The sequence below is a fragment of the Helobdella robusta genome (genome assembly GCF_000326865.2).
Source record: "Helobdella robusta unplaced genomic scaffold HELROscaffold_98, whole genome shotgun sequence".
In the NCBI taxonomy this organism is placed as follows: Eukaryota; Metazoa; Annelida; class Clitellata; order Rhynchobdellida; family Glossiphoniidae; genus Helobdella; species Helobdella robusta.
In genome coordinates, this window is record NW_008705554.1 from 323,589 (window position 1) to 347,276 (window position 23,688).

General features: G+C 35.1%; 5 protein-coding genes across 5 annotated transcripts; 1 reads left to right on the forward strand and 4 right to left on the reverse strand.

The window, feature by feature from the left end:
- Nucleotides 1–29: 29 nt before the first annotated feature.
- HELRODRAFT_194780 (hypothetical protein) lies at nt 30–4,837 on the reverse strand (the record flags this gene model as incomplete). The annotated part of the gene is made up of 9 exons (XM_009033795.1): nt 30–1,269; nt 1,446–1,573; nt 2,333–2,422; nt 2,495–2,670; nt 2,774–2,841; nt 3,601–3,764; nt 4,107–4,212; nt 4,285–4,369; nt 4,821–4,837. 9 exons carry the CDS (start codon nt 4,835–4,837, stop codon nt 1,024–1,026), a joined length of 1,080 nt encoding a protein of 359 aa, XP_009032043.1. The 3' UTR covers nt 30–1,023.
- Nucleotides 4,838–5,703: 866 nt separating this feature from the next.
- Nucleotides 5,704–5,874, reverse strand: HELRODRAFT_91303 (hypothetical protein; the record flags this gene model as incomplete). Its single annotated transcript, XM_009033796.1, has 1 exon — nt 5,704–5,874. The coding sequence occupies one exon, from the start codon at nt 5,872–5,874 to the stop codon at nt 5,704–5,706; it is 171 nt and encodes a 56-aa protein (XP_009032044.1).
- Nucleotides 5,875–6,061: 187 nt separating this feature from the next.
- Nucleotides 6,062–8,600, reverse strand: HELRODRAFT_194781 (hypothetical protein; the record flags this gene model as incomplete). The annotated part of the gene is made up of 5 exons (XM_009033797.1): nt 8,482–8,600; nt 7,525–7,833; nt 7,017–7,349; nt 6,605–6,927; nt 6,062–6,173 (listed from the first exon to the last, which is right to left on the reverse strand). Exons 2-5 carry the CDS (start codon nt 7,828–7,830, stop codon nt 6,062–6,064), a joined length of 1,074 nt encoding a protein of 357 aa, XP_009032045.1. The 5' UTR covers nt 7,831–7,833; nt 8,482–8,600.
- Nucleotides 8,601–9,239: 639 nt separating this feature from the next.
- Nucleotides 9,240–13,548, reverse strand: HELRODRAFT_183088 (hypothetical protein; the record flags this gene model as incomplete). The annotated part of the gene is made up of 5 exons (XM_009033798.1): nt 9,240–10,057; nt 10,297–10,402; nt 13,111–13,173; nt 13,325–13,438; nt 13,495–13,548. The coding sequence occupies 5 exons, from the start codon at nt 13,546–13,548 to the stop codon at nt 9,240–9,242; spliced, it is 1,155 nt and encodes a 384-aa protein (XP_009032046.1).
- Nucleotides 13,549–20,738: 7,190 nt separating this feature from the next.
- On the forward strand, nt 20,739–23,601 carry HELRODRAFT_183089 (hypothetical protein; the record flags this gene model as incomplete). The annotated part of the gene is made up of 2 exons (XM_009033799.1): nt 20,739–20,859; nt 21,995–23,601. 2 exons carry the CDS (start codon nt 20,739–20,741, stop codon nt 23,599–23,601), a joined length of 1,728 nt encoding a protein of 575 aa, XP_009032047.1.
- Between the last annotated feature and the right edge of the window lie 87 nt (nt 23,602–23,688).

The following is a 23,688-nucleotide window of genomic DNA, read 5'->3' on the forward strand; positions in this document are numbered from 1 at the left end:
TTAGCTAGATCTTGAAAAATAACATTGAATACAAAATAACTTGATTCTATTTCATTGGCATCAGTTCTTATGAAGTCTTCAAAATAAATTCCCTCGTTGAAATACGTTATAACACAAATAAATGAATGAATAAATAAATAATTTATATATAACAATCAAGAGGTTATTTACAATAATCAAAATATTTATTACAATGGTAAATATGAACATCTATTAACATCTCTATTAACCGTAAAAAAAACGCAGAAACGTGCAAGACGTACGTACGCACGCACGTAGGCTCACAAAAACTTACGAACCGCTTGCCGTAGTAATACTTGATGAATAAACAAAAGTTATTAAACGATGATCCTCCAGTCGAACTTTTGAACGTTGATTTCTAAATAAATGAAAGAAATAAAAATATTTAGGAACGTGTCAACAAACGAATGACGTATAGATTGATATATGGTGGCAACCAACCAACTACTAATCCTACATGGAATGCTGTCCAGTGGTACATACAACATGTGTGCAACTTACATATATACATTAGAGACACACCGAATAGCGAATGTGGCCTTCGACCAAATAGTTGATACACTGTTTAAACACTAAAATACCCAAACTTTTGAGTAAAAAATCTATTTTTTTTATTGAGAAAATTATTCATTTTTGTCTAACTCTTTTAACAAGACAATAGTCAATTTCTTGTTCAAAATTAGATGTTTTAACGCTTTGATGGCCAAAATAATTTTCCCGCTAATAAGTTATTTTTCTGGAATTCCAAAAAAATTGTTGACCTGAACGTAAGTGGCCAAAGCCAAATTGTAAATTTTGGGCTAATATTCGGTGCGTCTGTTAATAGGAATGTACAATTGAGGTCCTACATGCGTGTATCGCTCAGATTAGAACATTCAAAAGTTTCAAATCAAATAAATAAATAATGTAAAGAGCAATTGTAATATTAATACGTAGTAATTTGCAGTTCTGAACAACAATAATCATAATTATAAGTTAAAGCATTAGATAAAATAATTTCAGCTACGAGAACAACATCAGCAAGTCGTCATTAAAACAGTTACTGTTGTTGTTATCACTGCTGTTGTTGTTGTTGACGTTTCCATCGATGAAATCAACAAAGCTATTGATGTCGCTGCTGGCGTTGCTAGCAGTGATGTTGTTATTATTATCAGCGCTGCTGTTGCTGCCACTGTGACCATCTTCGGCGAGGTTGGGGCCGAGGTAGGACAGCAGTTCAGTTGGGTCGGTGAGGGCAACTGGCAGCAGCTGCAGAAGTTGTTTTTTTTTATTTTAAACACAATCGAATGCAGAAATTATTGCAATCTTCTTAATAGTAAGTTATTAAGTCGGTAGCGTGCGCTTAATGCTGGTGCATCATATATTAAAGTAATTAAACTATGGAAGAAATAAAAAGTTTAAAAAAATTTAATGATGGAGCCAACGTCTAAATCATTATCGTCGCCGTCATCAGGGACGCATGAGCCTTCTATAAGAGAGGAGGTGTGGAATCCAATTTCAGTGTTGAATTCATCTTTGATGTCGGGAGTCTTCAGAGTTTCGTGACTGTCAGCTGATGTTGTTGTTGTTGTTAATGTTGTAGTTGTTAATGTTGTCGTTGATGTGGTTGTTGTTGATGATGGTTGGAATGTTGTTGGTAGGTCAGTGAAAGAAGGAGGAGACAGTCGAGATGGTGAAGGTGCTGGAGTGACGAGTTGTGATGATGATGTTGTTGTTGCTGTTGGTGATGTTGTTGTTGCTGCTGCTGAATAATTATTTGATGTTGGTGCAACAATATTTGTTGGTGTTGTTGGCTGGTAGTTGTTCACTGGGCTAAAATGTTGTTGCCGTTGTTGTTGATGATCTGGCGATGGGAATGCTGACACATCCATGTCGTCGTGTTGCTGGAAGAAATGGTGAGGTTCTTGAGGAAAGCCATTGTTGTCGTTGTTGTAATTTATATTGTTGCTGCTGCTGTTGTTGCTGCTGTTGTTGTCCGGGTAGAACAAATTGTTGTTCATCTGGGAGATGGAATTTAAAAAGTCTGGCGTGTCTGGTGTGGGGAAGGAGGGGCTTAATGGGTTGTTGCTGTTGTTGATGTTGTTGCTGTTGTTAATGTTGTTGCTGTTGTTAATGTTGTTGCTGTCACTCACCACCATGTTTTTGATGTCGTGAGATGAGGAGGAATATGGTGGTGACTCATTGTTGCAAAGTAGCATTTCTGTAGGTAAATAAATTCATGTGATGAATGAATGCGCGAATGAAAAAACGAATAATGAATGAATGAATGTATGAAAGAATGACGTGATGAATGAATAAAGGAGCGTGAGACCTTGAGAGGTGGGGTAGTTATTTCCTGCTTGCGGTTGCCAGGACGACATGATCATACTTGAGGGAGACACCGTTTTTGTCCACTGCTTGTCTGCCGGTTGTAACATTATTAAGATGATGCACTCAATCATTCATGAATTCATTCATTCCCTCATCCACAAACCTTCTTCTATCTTTGCAGCAGCACCAACAGCAGCAGCAGCAGGAGGAAGCAACATGACAGGCCTCCAGCTGGCAGTGTGGTCGATGAGAACTTCATCGTAGTTGCATCCCTGCAGGTTGTTTATGATGCTCCACATGTACTGGTCCACCTCCAAGCCTTCCAGCAGAGCTGGTTTGCTGTGCGAGCGTGTATGTGTGCGTGTGTTCGAAAATCAATTAAGCAATCAACGAACAGACGAAGCAGCAACTATTAGCAAGCGAATTAACATGATGAGCTAACTTGCACACAGGACATCTCCACAAACTCCTCTCACAGTTGAACTGCAAGTACGACTCCAAGTCAAAACACTGTTTGTTATTTATTCGTTAGCGTTTGTTTATGTTTGTTAACTTTCTCATAACAATGTGAATGGAGGCAATAACTTCAGCCAGCAATCATATTTATTAAAACGTCCATTCAACCATTTAAACAACCATCCAACTGCCACATCGATCAATAAAATAGGGAACTTTCTTCTATCAAATTTATGCAGCAGGTTACTGGAGATGCCAGAGTTGTTAATATCGGAGTATCGATATCGCCAGTATTGTTCCGACAATATTTATGAGTATTCGCTTCGGTACCGGTGATACTTTTTATGCCGAGTATCAAACTTGATGCCTCAGATGCGTTTTATACAGAAAAATATCGATACTCGATAGCGATACTTTTCAGGGCCATGTAGATATATTCTTAATAATGATTATTTCATTTTTTAAAGTTAAGCGTGTTTTCCAATTGTAAGTTTGGATTCAAAAGTCAGTTTTGCTTGTTTGTTTGTTTCTGAAAGCTTCTGTTGTCTCCCGGTTCAAACAATTAATCGTTACGAGGTCATTATCATTTTATATATTAACTACGGAATATTAAGGATGAAATTAGTTCTGTTTTCATGTAGCGCAGTCTAATAAATACAAGTGTGCTGGCATTGCTAGTAATACTTTCAAGAACGAGTTTTGGTTGTATTGTTAAGAACCGGTATTGTTAACAACCCTGGTAGATACAATCGTAATCCATCCCACACCAACACATACACACGCTCACACACACACACACATTGACTTGCTTACCTGAATATGTTTGCAATCGTGACCTCGGGCAGGCAACACAATTTGTTGCGATGTGATTGGACAGCGAAGGTGGAGTTTTATGTGCTCCGGAGTCAGCGATGATGATGACGATGATGACGTTGGGAGAGGAGGTGACAACGATGAATTTGTGCTGCTCTGTTCTTCTGCAGATGTGTGGTAATGTTAGCGGCGTCAACAACGACAAAAACAACGAAGCAGGAAGAAGAAACATTAACAACAACAACCATTATTGATACTTGAACAAAAGTTGCTTACCTGGATTGTTGTTTGTTGTTGATGTTGTTGTTGGTGCTGCTACAGGTGTCTGTTGGAGGAAACTTCGTTTGACTGTTTGTGGTGCAGAACGTTACGCAATAATTATCTGCGGTCGGAATATTCTTTCAAACAATCGACCAACCAACCAATCAACAACCAGCCATCCAACCATAAACAACCAGCCAACCAACCATAAACAACCAGCCAGTCAATTAATGATTGGATCTTACTTTTTGTGATGCAGTGATCAGCAGGCAACATTCTCTTCCTAAGCAGACCTTGCAAGACAGACTTCATGCTCGGACGATGGACCAGTTGTAATACGAACAAGTGAGACTGGGAAATTTAAAATCAACCATTCAATCTATCAACTAATCAAACAACCAATCAATAAAAGCAATTACTAACACAACAACAAGCAGACACAGTGATCTGGATGGTGTTTCGTCCCGGTATGCAGACGTCTTTCAGATAGAGAGGCCGATGTAATGATCTGTGTGTGTACGTGTGTGTGGGAATGCGAGCGTATCTGCTTGTATATGCAATAGAGTAATGACATTCAACTTTTTTCCCAAAATTTTTTCTTGTATCACGAATAGACAAACTTCGTACGTCAAATGGCTAAAATTAGGTTTATTTTATTGAAACACTGAAAAGTCGCAATTTCAATTTTTTTGAAACTTGCACAAAATGGCGTTTTGATGAAGTTTTGTTCAAAGCGAGTAGCTGAATTTCAGTTAACTTAATTTAGTTCTAACTATTTTTTGTCTTCAAAGAACCTTTTATTGTAAAATAATCAAAAACATTTCAGATATCTTTTCAGAGCATTGATATTCCAACACCATGCCAGCTAGCAATCCGCTAAGTAAACTACACGAGAGCTGTTGTGAGCACGCAATCAAAATCATGCAGAAATTAAAAGAATCCATCGCAACAACGCCAACCTTTCTTTGAGGCTCATCCTCTGCAATGACAAATTTATGGGTAATTAATGTTATTTTGTGTTTGAAAAGCTAAAAATCTTTGTATATATACATCTATAAAATTGGATTTTTAATTATGTTTCCATCTTTTAACAACTTCAAAACATAGGAAAAAAAACAGAAAAGTTTATTTAAATTCATTGGCCATGCGATATTTTGCATCAAATTATCAAAAATATATTATTCTATTCCATTAACGATAGGAGTGCATCTATTTATTACATTTAAATGAAGTTATAAAGACGTCATCACCCTTGCATGCAATCATCTTCATTCGTTGCTGGCCTTGAGAACTAATTCATTATAACATCATCAATTAAATAATTAACTAATAGAAACATATATTTATCATAAAGGCAATCATAAGTATCTGTGTCAAAAGATTTTTGGAGCGCCTCTATTGAATAACTTCAGAAGTGCTAGTTTCCCTCGGGAATGTCGAAAGAAATGATGTTTCAAACGTTTCTCGAAAACATGTCGACTCGCATCACAGTAGTCAATTCTTCCACAGATAAAACTACAAACGAGTGCTTTTGTTCACTCAACTGTCAAAAAACGTCTGACTGATCTTATTCTGCGGAGTTCGTAGAAACATCGCTGGCAAAGTTGACTGATATGTTTTATAAATAAAAGATGAGGATCCAGTATGACTCCAAGATTCGTTAGTGGATTTTGTAGTCATTTGAACGGCTGAGGCCATGCGGCGTTCGTTCCCATCCACAAATATCGAGTTTTCTTGACGTTGAGTTTAAGCTTGTTCGATGACAATCAAACAAGCAGCCAACCAAGCTATCAATCAATCACTCAATCAACCAAAAAATCAACCAACCAATCAAGCAATCAATCAGGCTATCAACCTGTTATCACTCCTCTCTATGGAAAGCATTCTGGCATTGACGGATATCGTAACGGAGACCGGCCAGTTGGTGCTTGCTTGTCGATCTTCATGGTGAAAACATTTCAACTGCAACTCTAGGTCAGGTCTGTATGTTTCAGTTAGGACACATACAGACATACATACACACATACATACATACATACATACATACAGACAGACATACATACATACACATATATGCTGACAAAATTTTTGTGTAAAACACTGTATGCCTGCCAAAAATTTTATCATCAACGATCAGCAATTTAAGCAATTTATTGTCGAAAAATCAAATAGTTATTCCTAATACAGATGATGATTATGATCAATCACTTGGTGAAAATAGGTCAAAGGTCAGATGTTTTTCATCATTTTCAATAGTCAGTGACATTGAACTCATGGAAATTATTCTTAAATAGCTATCAAAAACTAGCTCCCTCCATAATCATCACAGCATACCATTATAAAAAAGTACATTGACTTGTTCATGTGCTTTCTTACTAGATTCGCTAATTTGTGTTCGTCATCGGGTCAATTTCCGGCTTGTTCCATGCAATCAGTTTTGAAAAATTAACTTAGAGATGAAGATTATCAAGTGGATTGTTACCGATGGCCTTTTGGCTCGTTTGAAAAGATAATTTGATGCCCGCTCACTGGTCAGGTTGCAGGCAGTACCATTCAGGCAACATACAGTAATATAAATATAAATATATATATATACATATATGTGTGTGGGCGTGTGTATGTGCATTGCTATCGATTGGTTGGTCGATTGATTGATGTGATGTTCTTTGCTTGGGCATCATTCATCCCACGACAACCACACAAGAAAAAGCAGACGACAGGCAAGCACTCCAACACAACAAACCTCATGATGAGGGTTTGGTAGACTGAATCTCTGAGATGAAATACGTGGTTGCTCACATTCAAGTTGTGCTCCAATCGGAACGGAGCCAAGACCACGCCATCTTTAACGGGGAATGTGAGTCGAAGATCGTACGCACCCATCCCTGTTGTCATTGGATACGTTGCTGCGGCTGCTTCTTTCTTCACATTGTACACTGACGACATCTTCCCTCCATTCATCATGGTTGGTTTCATGTCCGGAGATGATGGAGGAAGATAGGGGGGAAGAGGAGAGGTTCCACTGTGCGCCATCATCTGTGACGGGTGGGGGTTGTACATCACAGCCTGGTTGTCATGGTGATGATGATCGTGATAATGATGATGAATATCAATATAGTAGTTATTGTGGCATGAACTAGGAAAGAGCAACTAACTGGATAGTTGTTGTGACTGATGTGATGATGATGATGATGATGTGGAGGGGGCGGAGGCATCCCGTACTGCCCTCCAGAGGAACCTGCATAACCCTGCATAACATTCGTGGGCCTCATTAGCTTTCCATACATCATCGATTGGTTGACACCAGCTCCAAATGATCCATTAGATCTACCCATCATGTTGTTGTAGCTGGAGGCCATTTGGTGATTAGTTCGAGCATTGCCTGACCATCCATACATTTGATGGTGGGGGATGGAAGGTGGTTGCATTGATGGTGGAGGCAGTTGAGCGTAGGGGTGGGGGTGGCATTGGTAGGCCGATGCTCCATACTGCATTGCATAGTTTATTTTCAATCAAGATTAAGATAAATAACATAAAAAAAATAAAGAAGATTGAGTTAGAACACGAAACATTAAAGTAAGATCAAGTTAACTAACTAAATGAGAGCAGCTAAAAAGGAAATGGTTGATACAATTTTAAAGAAATCATCATTATAATAAAAACCTCAAGTGAAAGTGAAGCTGGAAACTGGGCCCTTTTACTTTGCATGTAATGTTGTTGAGCCGTCGGGTAAGGGGTTGATCTGACAGCATTGTAGGCATTGTTGTTTTTCACTGGACCCCTTGGGTTACATTTGGCTGCATCCAATGAGTTCTCTGAATTTATATAAACTCCTGAAAATTCAGAAGATGTCGGCTTGCTTGGATAGATTTGTTGTGAATTCAGGTGGTAAGAAAAAGTTTGTGAAGACGATGACAGCGAGGAGTTGCTATTGACTGGCAAAGAATTTAGAGTCGCACAAGGACCCATCTGCTGCTGGGAAACATATTAATGAATTCATCATTATCACAATTAGCAATTAAAAAATAAACCAAACAAATTAAAATTTAATTAAGCTTTATTTATTTAATAAAAAATGATTCAACATCATTACAGCTAAAGCCCAGTTTTATGTGTAATGTAAACAACATGGGTGAAGTCCTTTAGCAGTATTTTTTGTGGGTGGCAATAAGATTATTCTTACATCTTTTTATATTTCACTTTTTGTTTTAAATTCAATTTGTTTAAAAAAAATAAATGGTATCAAATGCTTAAGGTCAATTTAGTTAAATTAGTAGACTATCTTTATAAAAACAGTAACTGTAAATTAGAAAAAGCAAATCATGTTAAGTAAATGTAATTGACAATTGTAAATATTTTAATAAATTAAATTACTTAAAATTTAAATAAAAACTTTGTGGTGGAAATAAAATTTGGTGAACACTTTTATCTTTTGTTAGGTCAATTAATTAATTGGTTATATGTTTAATTAAAAAATTTCAAATAACTAATACTAAATAAAATCTCAATTAGTTAAATAAACATTAAATAATTTAATTACTTAATATTAATTTTTAATTATAATTAATTTTTAAATTAAAATTTAATAATTAATAAATTAATAAATGCTTCATTTCATACCCAGTTTTTCGTGGTTGTAATTTTTATTTAGTTGCCCTATTTTAAATTTAATAAACAGAAAATAATTCGTAACCGACTTACGAAAAACGAGAAAAAATAGATTTTATCTCTAAAATTAAATTAAATTAATCAAAAAAAAGTAGTGAGTCTAAAAGTTAATTGAAGTATAAAATGGAGATGAATCAAGTTGAATTCTCGAGTTTTGGTTAAAAGTTGAGTGGACGAATTATGTAACGTAAACTAATTCAACATTATTGCACCTATTGATATCACACACACACACACTCGCCACATGAACGCTGTGTGATGATTTCTTAACAGATTTTCAAGTGGTTGGACTTGTACGCATTAAAGCTATGTTGTTAGTTTTATATACAATATAATGTAATATTAATATATTAGTGGCGTTGTTGTGTGGCCTGAATGAATACACACTATTTTCTTATCAAAAAGACCAGAAAGGTAAATTGTAAATTCAAGTAAATCATGATCATCATTTCAGTTTCACATGCCTTTTTCGTAAGAAACAACGTAAAATATGTAATGGGTAATAACAACTTATTAACATGATGATTAGAAGATGTTATATTTGGAAGCTGCAACATTGGTTGTTGTGGCATTGGTAGCAGCAGCAATAAAATTATTAGAATACTTTACATGTTTGTGTCCGCAGATCGTTTCAATATTAGTGGTTCGTTCCTAATAACTGTTCTTAATAATTTTAATTTAGCAAACAAATTAAACAATTATTAAATGACTCAAATTTCTTGACATGAAATATTTTTTACCTCGGATTCATCAGCTTGACTTGTTTTAATGTTGTTGTTAAATTGTGTTTGTTGCTGTCTATTTGGTAATGAAGCATATTGGCTTTTATTTTGATGGTTTGCATTTAACGTTTCTTTGTTAATTTCGTTGTTGCTGGTGTTTTGGCTGCTGTTGCCTGGTGAATATTCGTGAAAATCATCTTTAATGAAGTCATTATCGCCAGTGGTTTTATCATCGTTGTTGTTGCTGCTGTTGTTGCTGTTGTTGTTTTCGTTGATGCTACTGTTGAGGTAGTTAATGCTGGAAACATTTGGCGTGAAATTCGCAGTCGATTTATTTTGCTGCTGTGTGCCTTCGTTTGCAATGCTATTTTTGACGTTGTCTTGAATGTTTGAGTGATTATTTTTGGAATGAATTGGCGAGTTGTCGTTGTTTATTTCACTTCTGAGGTTATTATTGTCGCTGATTGTGGTTGCAGCGATTGTTGAGCTCACAGTAAATGTTGATGCAAAAGTGGTTGTGTTGATGTTGTTGTTGATGTTGTTGTTGATGTTGTTGTTGATGTTGTTGCTGATGTTGTTGCTGATGTTGTTGCTGATGTTGTTGTTGATGGTGCTGCTCGCATGATTGAACGCCGACGTTTTTTGATCATTTATAGATGATGTAGTATCTTTGTTGTTTGCGCTGCTGCTGTTTACGTTGCTGTTATTGCTGCTATTTTTGTTGTTGATGTTGTTTGTATTGTTGTTGATAATTATGTTGTTGTTGATGTTGTTGTATACTGTGTTGATTCTATTTTGGTAGGTTCCTGTTAGGAGAGGGTGGGTGTGCAAAGATGGCCAGGTGAGCAGCGGTGTAGGTTCATCTAACTTATCATCATTTTGCGTCAACACATCATTATCATCCGTACACAACACACAAACAGACAGATTCTCGTTCTCTCTCTCTCACACACACACACACACACAAACACACACAATCAGACAGACAGACATACACATGAACTCTTAAAGACATTCATTGAAAGAGACAAAAATGATTATGAACCAGATGTAGCGATAGATCTGTGGTAGATGGATTGCTCTGTTGATGTGCTCTGCTGCTGGCTCCATGCTGGTCCAAATAGGAGGGGAGGTGTGTTGAGCTGCTGCTGCTGTTGATGTTGTTGATGTTGATGTTGTTGATGTTGTTGCTGTTGATGTTGTTGATGTTGTTGTTGCTGCCATTGTAACATGTCACTCATGTGATTATTGCCTCTGTTTAGTTGGAATTTCTTATATCAAAATATGCAAATTATATGTTATTATATGATAAAATAAATGTTTATAGAGTAACACAAATTTGTTAATTTTAGATTAACCCCAGACTAATACACTGACTGATAAATACAAAAGACAGACAGACAGACAAACAGATGTATAGAAACATACAGGCAGTTGAGTAATTGAAACGACTTACAAAATTTGTGGTGATGGTGCGGGAGAAAAAGCTGTTGAACTGTTGTTTTTGAATGATGATGTTGAAGATGATGATGACAAAGATGATGGAGATAACAATGAAGGTGATTGAAATGTTGACAATGATGCTGACTTATTAGTTGATGATGATGATGATGATGATGATGATGATGACGACGAAGACGATGATGATGTTGGTTTGTTGTTGGAGGGATGACGTAGCAGAAGATGACGCCCCAAATCTTCACACCAAACGGATAAAGATCCTAAATTAGTGTAAATAAAATAATCAAAAAAATTGGGCATGTTGTTTTACGATATATACCACGATGTTCTCTCTCTCTCTCTCTTCCTCTCCCCCCCCCCCCTCTCTCTCTCTCTCTCTCTCTTATTTATCTTTTTTTGTGTATAAATGTGTATAGGTAGGTAGATGATAAGTAGTTAGAATAGAACAAGTATTTGCCATTTATTGATTGAAATATTTTATCATTATTTTCAACAAAAGGTTCGCGCACGCACACTGATGCAGGTTCTCATCTATCAAAAGACGATGCTGAAGATAACGACGACGATGATGATGACGAAAATGAACAATAAATTAACTAAAGTTTTCTTGAAGCTTTCCACAATCAGCTTCTACAACATCATCAACAATAACAACAACAACATCAACAACAACAACAACATCAACTAACCAACTAACGAAGGAACATGACGAGAAGAAAAAAACACCAAGCAATTTAATAGAAATATTAAACAACATTGCGAGAAAGATCGTTTCCACGTTTACCTAGTACACTTCATACTCGCACCTGTCTTACTTCATCAACATACATACATACATACATACATACATACATACATACATACATACATACATACATACATACATACATACATACATACATACATACATACATACATACATACATACATACATACATACATACATAAATACATACATACATACATATATACATACATATACAAAATGCACTAAATTGTATATACATATGTACAGACATATATGCCTACATACCTATATTTATATAATATGCATCGCTTTTTGAATAAATTGATAAAATTGTCGACGGTTAAAGTGATGATGATGATGAGGATAATTTTATCAATGATGGTGTTGATAATTGTGATGATAATTGTGATGATAATGATGATGATGATGTAAATATAGAACGTTAAAGAAATTAAGTTAGCGTGCTATAAAATTGGATGAAAATGTTTAAACGGTCAGTTATTGTAGGATGCCAGTGAATGAGAAAATGAGTGAGAAATGAATGAGAAAACTCACTCACTCACTCATTCACTCACTCACTCATTGATTTACGTGCTCACTCAAGTTTTCACTATCAATTTAGAAGGCATTCATGTCAGCAAACGCCAGAGAGGCGGTGAGAAGACCATCTACTTAGAGAGACACCGAAATTTTACATTCGGATTCAGCCATTTTTAAAGGTGCTAACATTGCAATATTCGTTTGAGGTATCACTCTCTTTACTTCTCAGCAATACATTATTGATAATGGAGAGATTTGCTCAGGCCATCACGACAGTTGAGACAGGGGAGTTTGAACGAGAAGTAGGAAATTGTTGGATAGACATGAACCATCTACTGATTTTTTTTCAATAGCTTGTTTTTTTTTCTAGAAACATTTTTTTTCAAAATTGTGGGTTTTTTGTTTTAGGCCTACGGCTTCAAGCAAATGGCGGATCAATTATTCGACTATTCGCCAAATTCACTATTCAGTGCATCTCTACAATCTCCACAATCAACTACATCAGCGATGTGACGTCATTAATAACCAAGTGAATACAACTTTCATTAGCTCAGTCATTGTACAACAACACCACCAACATCCATCCATAAATACATACATACATACATCGCCATGCAAAACAACAAATTACACCATCATCACAAAAAACACTAAATAAGTGAAGATTACTGCTCGACAAAGAACATGAAGAACATTTTCCTAAACCTAGAGCAAGTTGTTGTGCACGTGTTGCTATCGTTGATATTGTTGTTTTGATGTTGTTGATGTTTTTTTTATAAACTGTTGACGTTGTTGCAATTCATTAACGTTCTTGTTGTTTTTAATTGAATGTTTTCAAGCGGGCTTGCTTCATTCAAATGAAATTAAAATCATTATCCAATTAGCGGAAAATTCAATAAAAAATCTATTAAGTAGAAGTACAACATTCCAACCGCTTGGTGATTGACTGGCAAGTCAACCAGTCAACCTGCTAACCAATTGACAAACCAATCAACCAATCAAACAACAGACCAACTAATCAATCAGACAACCGACCAATCATTCAGCCAATCCACTGACAAACTAACCAGCTGATTTAGCAGATAGTTTATCCCTATGCGTAGCACATACAGCCAGCAATCTGTAGCCAAGATCGAGGTCGAAGCCAGGCTGCGTGCAAAACTGACTGACAACCTTAGCATAAAAATATGGTCGTGCGTCATGCATTCATTAATTTTTTCCGTTTGATTCTTTCGTTTACTCATTCATTCATCTGTCCATCAATACATTCATTCATTTATCCATCAATTCATTCATCCATCCATCGACCACCATCTGGACGAACAGTGAGGCAGGCGAGCAGACAGTGTTCGAACTGCCATTGGAAGGCCCTGACATCACTACACCACTCCAACAACTCCCTGGCCGCACTCTGGAATGTACTGGCTGACATCAGATGCTGCGTGATGGTGGTGGTGATGATATTGATGTTGACCAACAAACCAACCAACCAACCAGCCAGCCAGCCCACGATGTTTCATTTAGGCCATGATCCATCGTCAACAGCATTTCTTCTCAGCCATCGACAATGTTTGTATGAGTGTATGTATGTATGTATGTTTGTGTGTGTGTTTGTTTGTTTGTGTGTGTGTATGTTAACAACAACATCATCACCATCATTATCATCATCATTACCACCACCAACAACAACAAAAATCAACAACAACAGCAACAAACTTGTTGAATGCATAACAATCTGTCGTTCGTTTGTTGTATATGTATGTCAACGTCGGTAGTGCTGTTGTTGTTGTTGTTGTTGATGATGATGTTGTTGTTGTTGATGTTGTTGTCACTCATCGTAGTCGTTGTCATCATTCTGTTTGCATTTGATGTTTATATTGCTTTCTAATTTGCTAAACGATTTTTTAACTTCAATTTTTATTCGAATTGTTGATTTTGTTGTTGTTTGTTGTTGTTGATTTTTTTTTTGAGGGTGTCATTGTTGTCATTAAAGTTAATAATGTTGCGATGTTGATGTTATTGATGTTGTTGTTGGCGTAGCTACTGACTTGTTTGTTACATTTGAATGTGGCTTAAAATTATCAAAAGCTTTATCAACATCATCATCTTCTTGTTCATCACCATCTTCATCCACATCGTCATCTTCCTTATCACAATTAACCTAATTGAGTTTGTGATGCTCAAATGTTTACAGTAACGAAAATTTACTCTATCTGAGTTGGGCTGACTTTTCTAGAAAGTTTATCCTTACGTTACTTTCATTAATATTACTATTGTATTATTATTATTTTAAAATATTATTATTATAATTATTATTATTATTTTATGTACATTTATATTATTATTATTATTATTATTATTATTATTATTATTATTATTATTATTATTATTGTTTCTTTCATTTCATGTATGTTTTTACGATGAAAATAAAAAGATTGTTATCATTATTATACTTTATTTCATCTTAAACTTTATGAAGTTGATCAAAAAGCAAAGATTGAACTTTCAAAAACTCTTAAATTATTACCATGACATAGAAAATGAAATAAATTTGCGTATCTATGATTATGTTACATCATCAGTGTTTGATTTTTATTTACGATTTCTAATCTATGCATTTATTTATCTATGCTAGACCCTTGCAATAGCAATCGTATCAACCTCACGAACGATCTTCAGTATAGTTGCATATATTTATTCTATGCTTCCATGTATTTATTCTATGCATCTTAAAGTATGTTCTACATTCTTATACATTCCAGGCATATACATTCTCTGGTTCGATCTATATTATATAAATCTTCAAATGAATGCACAGAATTCATCCATACATTTAGATTGATACTATGAAAATTGATTTCTAACAAACTCTATAAACCTTATAAGAAAGACTCTGTAAAACTTTGTATGACTCTATAAAACAAAACTCTATAAACTGTACAAATCTATAAACCCTTGAGTGTTTGGGTAAAGACCCTGTGAAACCCCTANACTCTTCTCTCTTTCTCCCTAAACTCTATACATACATACATACATACATACATACATACATACATACATACATACATACATACATACATACATACATACATACATACATACATACATACATACATACATACATACATACATACATACATACATACATACATTATATATTTACACATCCTTAATGTTTGTTCTCATCTTATTTCTTCAGTATGCAAAAAATTAATTCATAACAATCATTTATTGAATTAATATTAAATGTAATATATATATATATATATAATATATAAAATATATAATGTATAATAAATATATATAATTTACGAGTCAATACTCATAGAAGGAAGACATCCGATAATAAATACTGAACAGCGTGCAATTTGAATCATTTCCACTAATAAATTTAAAAGCAGAGGAATCATCTATAACGGCGTTAAGTTTTAACGTTGAACGAACAAAGAATCAACAGAGTAGAAACACAGTATGCATATATATATATTTGAGCATGGAGTATTAATATACCGCATATGAACTTGTTTTATTTTCTTTGTTTAATTCGATGACGTGGCGACCAAGCAGAGCCTTAGAGCGATAATAAAGCACATACTTCCTTATTCAATTTCATTCCCCTATTACCGCTCAATCGACTTTTCTATCCGTTACATAGAACTATATGTTATGACGTAATTTCATTTTCATCTCAATGCAGCACAAAAATTCGTCTGTTGTACATTCATCATCTTTCATTTGCCCTGTTTGTAGTATTGTTACTGCAGCATATAATAATAATGATGACGATATTGTCTTTGTTTATTATGATAATGATGACGACAAAGACAACGACTAGGATGATAAAGATGTTGGCGGCGATGATGATGATGTTGTTGTTGATGACGACGATGGTGACGATGGCGAAAGTAATAACGTCGACTTGATGCTGAACGTTTGTAGCTGTTTACAATCGCATGCACAAGCGGTCATTGCGCGTGTGTGCGTGCGTGTGTGCGTGAGCTTGCCTCTATGAGTGTGAGGGCGACGATGCAGAGGAAGGCGATGGTGCGTGTGTACTATCGAGCAAGCCGACAAACGCGTAGAGAGAAGCACTCACACGCATGTCGGTGCGTGAAAAAGCAACACACACGTTCTTCAGACTCTGGGAAAAGATGCGAAGATGCATGCATGCATGCATGTATCAGCTGCAGCAGCAGCACGCACGCACGCGCACACACATGCCATATATATGCGCATATATACACATATTTATAGCAAGCAAAAGTGAGTGTGGCATGTCAAGAAGAGATGATTGGGTGAGTCGTTTAGTCAGACCGCTCCACCAGATTTCAAGCAATATCAGTGCTACTATTGTTGCTGTTGTTGTCGCCGCCGTCGTTGTCGTCGTCGTCGTCGTCGTCGTTGTTGTTGTTGTCGTTGATGTTGTTGTTGTTGTTGTCGTTGATGTTGAATATAAATTATTTCCATTTAACGTTAACAAGTTTGAAGACCTTAACATCAAAAGCAACATTACAAAAAGAAGAGAAACAACAACATAAACACCACCACCATCATCATCATCACCACCATCATCATCATCAACAGCAACAACCATGGTGGTTGCATGGATTGACAACAAGTTGTTGCATCCCGGACAGGCAGGCTTGCTCTCCCGCACATCTTCAACACAGTTCCCATTGTTATTTGCAAACACTTACTCACACTCGCACACACACACATACACAAACAGACGCACAGAAATGGACAGGAACGTAATGCTGTATGTAGCAGTGTTTGTGATCGGCGGTGCGACAAACATGCCAGCCAGTAGTCCTCTTCTCTGCTCACTCACTTAACAAATATTTTTTTCTTCTATTAATCTTCTACTCACTTATTAAACCCCGTGTTAAATCATTCATTTATTCATATTCAGTCATTTTTTCTTTCTTTCATTCAATTATATGTCTGCCCATAAACCGTTGACTAGTTTTCTTTTACAACATCATCATCAACAAAAACAACAATATCATCATCATCATCATTATCATCAACAACAACAACATCAATATTATCATCATCATCATCATCACCGCACTGCCTCTTCTTCCTAATAGCATCACAGCAGATAGAATCAATAACCGACCACCCTTTGTGCACACTTATGCATGTATGTATGCATATATGTATGCATGTATGTATGTATGTATGTATGTATGTATGTATGTATGTATGTATGTATGTATGTATGTATGTATGTATGTATCTTCACATGTAGGTATGTACACAAATATGTACACAGATAAACACACATCGTGCATGTACAATACATGCACATGCATACAGCAAATACGCAAATACATACGTACGACATTTTCTTATAGGCAACCTTGTTCTCAAAAACTAAAGCTTACTTCATCATGGACACATATAATTAACATGACACAGTTTTTTTTATTACCGATATTGTTGTTATTATTTTTGTTGTTGTTGTTAATATTATTGTTATTCTTATCATTATGGTTGTTGTTGTTGTTGTTAACAAAATGCTCCTTGTGTTAATAGAGACATCACCTTCATTTGATTTTGCCTTTCGTCTATGCTTTATTTAGTAGCATGTAACTCTTGTGTATGTATGTGTGTTTGTTTGTATACTTGTATGTCTGTATGTTTTTTTGTTTGCTTTTATGTTTGTAAGTTTTTTTGTTTGTTTGTATGTATGTATGTATGTATGTCTATATGTTTGTATATATGTTTGTTAGTATGTATGTCTGCATGTTTGTATGTATGTCTGTATGTTTGTTTTTATATCTGTATGTTTGTTTGTTTGCACGGATGTGTATGTTTGTATGTATGCATGTTATGCAAGTATGTACCTTGCCGGTCGAGACTTCTTCGTTCAAAAATCAAACAACCGGCTCACTCGTTTTCACACACACACACACACACACACACACACACACACACACACACACACACACACACACACACACATATATATATATATATATATATATATATAAACAAAGAAATACACACACAGATACATACATAGACAGACGTACATACAAAGCCTATTGCAGAGAAATTTGTGGAGTAATGTGTTATAATTCTTAATTTTCTTCTTCTTGTCGGCGTTGAGCGCTAAACAAATTTATCACCAAAAGCGGAAATTATCTTCGGCTGGTCATAATAACCCTTTCTCTCTCTCTCTCTCTCTCTCTCTCTCTCTCTCTCTCTTTCTCTCCTTGCTTGTTATAACTGAACTTCTGCTTCTGTCGTTCTGTGTGGTGATGGTAGTGATGATGGGGACGATGAAAAAGGTTTTTGTTATGTTTTATGTATGTCTGCATGTTTGCTTGTATGTTTGTTTGTTTGTCTGGTTGTGTTTCTGCTTGAACGTTACGAACTTGCGCGGCTACTGCTGGCATATGCATCTTAATAAATCATTCCCACCAACGTTTATTTTTCCATTTTCATCTTGTTCATTCATTCATTCATTTATTCATTCATTCATTTGTTCATTCATTCATTCATTCATTCATTCAATCCTTGATCTACTGATTTGCAATTTATAAATATTAATCATATCTTTCATCTCTATAGATTCCATGAAAACTCATCAAGATTTGTTCGAGATATTTTCGTTGTAGTGCTAAGCATAACAAGTTACATTCTAACTTCACCACAGGTCCCCACCAGTTGTTATTCAACAATTCATATTTTAAAATGGCGTATCGAGTTGAAATTTAGGACACTGTTGAAAAATAACATTGTCCTTCGCATAACAAAATTTTAAATGGAAAAATGTTGGAGTTAGGAGTTTTTCATTTTTGTGACATTTTAGTTGTTCATTTCTGCTGACAGTCTTGGGCATTTGACGACGTTGCGTTAATGTTGTTCATTTCCAAAAGTACGTAAGAGAGGAATTTCGAACTTTGATGTGTTATTCATCTTAATTACCTCTAAAAACGTTATTAACTTTAATTAAATTGGATAACAAATGATCGAGTTATTTGACATACGCACATCGCCCATACGCACAAACCTGCCTGCCCACACACTATCACTCTGAAATGGGTTCAATGCAAGAAGAGATGCTGTAGTCGAGATGGCTATACGACGTTAGCTTGTCTGTGTGTTTGAGTGTGCATCTTTGCTTATATGTGTGTGTGTGTATGTATGTATGCATGTAAGTATGTATGGGTGTGTGTATGTATGTGTGTGTGTGTGTGTGTGTGTGTGTGTGTGTGTGTGTGTGTGTGTGTGTGTGTGTACCTGTCTGTTTGCTTGAGCTCATGACTGCGTCAGTGCCGATAACAACATCAACAACACAAACAAATAACAATTGTCGGTAGGAAGAGCATTGCTTGATAATTCAAAAGCTCGTTCAATTCTGCTCATGCTTTTATTCGTTCTTTTTTCATTTCATTTGCGTGAGATTCAAGATGGCGAACGACAGTTTGAAGGCAAACATGGCGGTTTCCAGTTTATTCATTGGTGCGCAAATGGTCTGCAAGCGTATTGACGCGCAAATGGCTGCCATTATTTTGTTTTATTACTCTTTTTAGTTTTGTCCAACCTTATTTACGGCTTTTTGTTGCAGCTTCGCAGTCAGGTTCTTCTGTCATTCCATTTCTTCTCTCTACCGTCATCATCGTCGTCGTCGTCATTATCAGCGTTGTTATGTCAATGAAGTTTCACTCTCGGTGGCACTGGGTAGAACATGCTAGAAACATTTACTTTAATGAATGCAATGGATGTGAGCAGCACATTTGCAAATCTGCGTCCGTTGCAGGTGAGGAATTGTGATAACAAGATCAACAGTCTTTATTGCTCTTCAATGATGAACACAATGCAACATGCAACAACCACGTTCACTAAAATTGAATGCAAGCAACAAAAATAAACAAAAAAACTTTAAAAAATTTATAAAACGCCACTGAATCGTCAAAAACAGCAGAAACACAAGAACACAGGCTAACAATTAAGCAAAACCATCACGTAGAACTTAAAACTCGAAAGATAATTTTCTTGCTTCTTTTTTTACTAACTCACTCACTCACTCATTCAGTCACATCGTAAACTGGATAGTGATAATTTGGTTTCAACTTCGTCTGTTGCGATCTCTTCTCCCAAGATGATGATGATGATGATGATGCTGACGACGACGATGATGATGATGTTGGTGCAGAAAGCAATCTATGATGTTCCACTGATAAAAGTTTGAAAATACACATTTAGATTGTAAAGTTTGAAGAAATTAACCACATTTGTAGCTAGAATTAGACTGGAGACTTTTTTTTGCCCAACACGTCAATTTTTGGTCGATGATTTTTTTAGTGTAAAATAAATAGTATTTTCCTGCGTAAAAACTGAGTTTTACTGACCTTTAACCACAATGGATTAACTAAATTTTTTCATTAACGATTTCTATTGCTGAATAAATTTAACTTAATTTAGAAAGGTTGTTTATATATTATTTTTCTCATGGCTATCAACAATTCATTAAAAATTATTCCACAAATTTTATTTTACAAATTGATAAAAAATGAAACAACAGATTATCTAATATTCTTTTTAAAAGGGTTTTTGATTCATAAAGAATAGTTATAAGTTTCAAGTATGTGAGTTTAATATAACTTTTATTTTCCCATCGTCCTCATGTCTTAATGAGATAACTTTAGAGATAAATACTTTTGTCTTACTTACCGCATTTTCATAGTAAACATGCGTACTCGCTGATCTTTAGAAACAGAAAAATGGCAGAATGTAGTGGTTCTCTTAGTGGTACGAGATGTGATAAAATTTCTTCGAATCGTCCGAACAACATTTTAACATGGAATACATGGATTGAAAAATATTCTCTACCAACTGGCAGAGGTATTTTGATGACAAATTTGAAACCATTTTTTAAAGTTTGTTTACTTGTTTTGAATTGAAGTAATAAGTCCCTAGCTAGCTGGTTTTCTAGTTCTAGAGAAACCCTAATTTAATTGGTGATCTTTTAGTTTGAGCTCCATCGCTCAATCACACACATATTGTTCCCGTGATTAAAGCATACGTTCTACAAATGAATGTTGAACAAGTCAAACATTTAATGAATTTGATTGATTTGTCATATTTTGTAATATTGGTTTTTTTATTTTTTAATGATTGTTGTTTATTATTATTATATTTTATTTTATATGTTTTCTGTCTAACATAACTTTCTTGACTACATCCCTATTATATGATGATATAATTTATCTGCAAGTGCCTAGACCCTTACTTAGAGCCTTGATTGCTTATGTTTTGCTTTGTCATATATATCTTACTTGTGTGTATATGGCAAAATATTTTATATAAGTTCAATTTAATTTTATTTTTTATTTAAAGAAGAAAAAAAGACAAACAATGATTCCATTAAAATTTATAAAACCGGTAAGCTTACTTTTTTTTATATATTACAGTTGCCTTGGTAAAAGATTTTTTTTTAAATTGCCTTTTTTGGCTTTTAACAAAGATATCACTCATCATAACTTATATTAGTGGAATTTGAAATGTTATCTGTATTAGTAAGATCTTTTAATAAACTGAAAATTAATCATTTTTTGTAATAAAGAAATCAAATTTAGTAAAAAAAAACTAATTAGATATTGGTATATACGGGATATCTCCTCGCCAAGATGATGTGTGTCTAGTCTTATGCCAAGTCTGCAAGCAAATATATAAAGTTCAAGCTCTGCATGGACATTATGGTTACACTGTTATTCTTATTTCTTTACAATGTTTCTCTCCATTTCAATATATTATTTATTTTTGCTATTCTTTCTATGATAATCTTATTTTGGAGATAGTTTGATATGTTGTATATTTGTTATATATATGTTGTATTATGTTAGGCATTCCTGTCATGTTTGCGCTGTAGTGTTACAGTTTTGTTAATGTAAGCTGAGAATTTATATCTGTTTCTCGACACTCATTTTTTTATAATGAATTTTAGCAACACTGCTTTTAATGAATTATATTTATTCAGAACGTCGTCATGCAGAAAGATTGTCACAGGTCTTGCACCAGACGATGTCATCAAGGAAGGAATATTTTGATTCTTCTTGTTTTGGAATGTCAATGAACAATAGACATCATCTAATTGGTGATGTGAGGAAGGAGGAACTCTCTTTCGTCACTGCTGATGGTGATATTGAAAGAGAGGGAGAACAACAACAAATGGAGGAGGAAGAGGAGGCTCTATCCCCCTTGCATCTCCATTTGCCTGGTTCGCCCCAAAATGCTGCACGTAACAAAAACAATGGCACCAACCTTTGCACCACCGGTAGCCACAGGACTAAAGACAGACGTGTCCCTGGTCAAGCTGCTGATGTCAGAAACAATAAATTTAACAAAACTAACGAAATTGATAATAAAAGTAATAATAAGAATTCTAATTGTAATCTTCCTGATGTTAAAAGTGAAGAAGAGGAGAGGCTGACAGCCGACCAAATGTGGGATAACATGATAAAAACTTGTGGCAGAAGTAGCAACAACACTGGCTTAAATATGAATAAATATGCTTATGAGTATGACAATCATAAAGACCCAACATACAATAGTTACAGTAGCAATAAGAATAATAATGAAAATAAGCTGCCAAATATTACTTTAACAAGTGAAACAAAAGGTTTTACGCCATCTGGCACAACATCTGCTGCCTCTACTACAACAAAAATGACCACATCAACACATAGATCACCCCCTCAGCTTGCAAAAACTTTGACATCAACAACTGCAACATTAAAAATCTCAACAGCAACAACAATATCAACAACATCTTCATTAACGTCAACAACAGCCACAATTAAGAAACCCTTTCCATTCATGATAGCCCGCAAGTCCATCTCTAACATGTATCCAGGCACTGAAAAGTCAACATTTAGTAAAAATAAATTGAATTCCACTAATTCCCTAATTTCACATTTCACTGATTTACCAACCAATCTGGGCTCGACTACGGGGGCCAGGATAACTTCACAGACAGTCTCTATAAAACGAACAACATTGAACTCCAGTTCTGTTTATGATTTTGATGATTTGACAGCCAGTAAATCTAAAGACCATGCTGATAATAGTAACAAATTATGTAATAATAAAACTGACAGTAATAATAATAATAGTAACGATAGTTGTAGCATTGGTAACAGCAATGATAGTGACGCTTCAATGAATAATAATAGTGCTACAAATGTGGTTAATAATTGCAAATTAAGAGGAAGTGTTAAAACCAAAGCCAAGAACTGCTTGAGAGATGGGGGTGATGGAAGAGGAGGTGAAGGTGCCAGAGATGAAAATGATGGCGCAATTTCTAAATATAAATTGATTACAACTACTTCAAATAAAAAATTAAAGAAAAGCATTTGGACTGACGAAGAAGAGGAAGATGATGATACAAAATTGTTTGCGAGTAATAAACTCAATAATCTTACACCAACATCATCGACAACGGCAGCAGCACCAACAACAATGCTATCAACACTCTCTTTGACCAGTCATTCTAGTGCATTGAACACAAGCAAGCCTAGCCTCCAACCTTCCAAGAATAAAAGCTTAGGTTTATCTTCCTTTTTTGTTCTCTTCTTATTAAATTAAACTTATTTAGTTACATGGATTGTTGGCTTGGTAGGGTGTTATGTTTGAGGCATTAATTATTTTAAGATCTTACATTTTGGTTGAGCA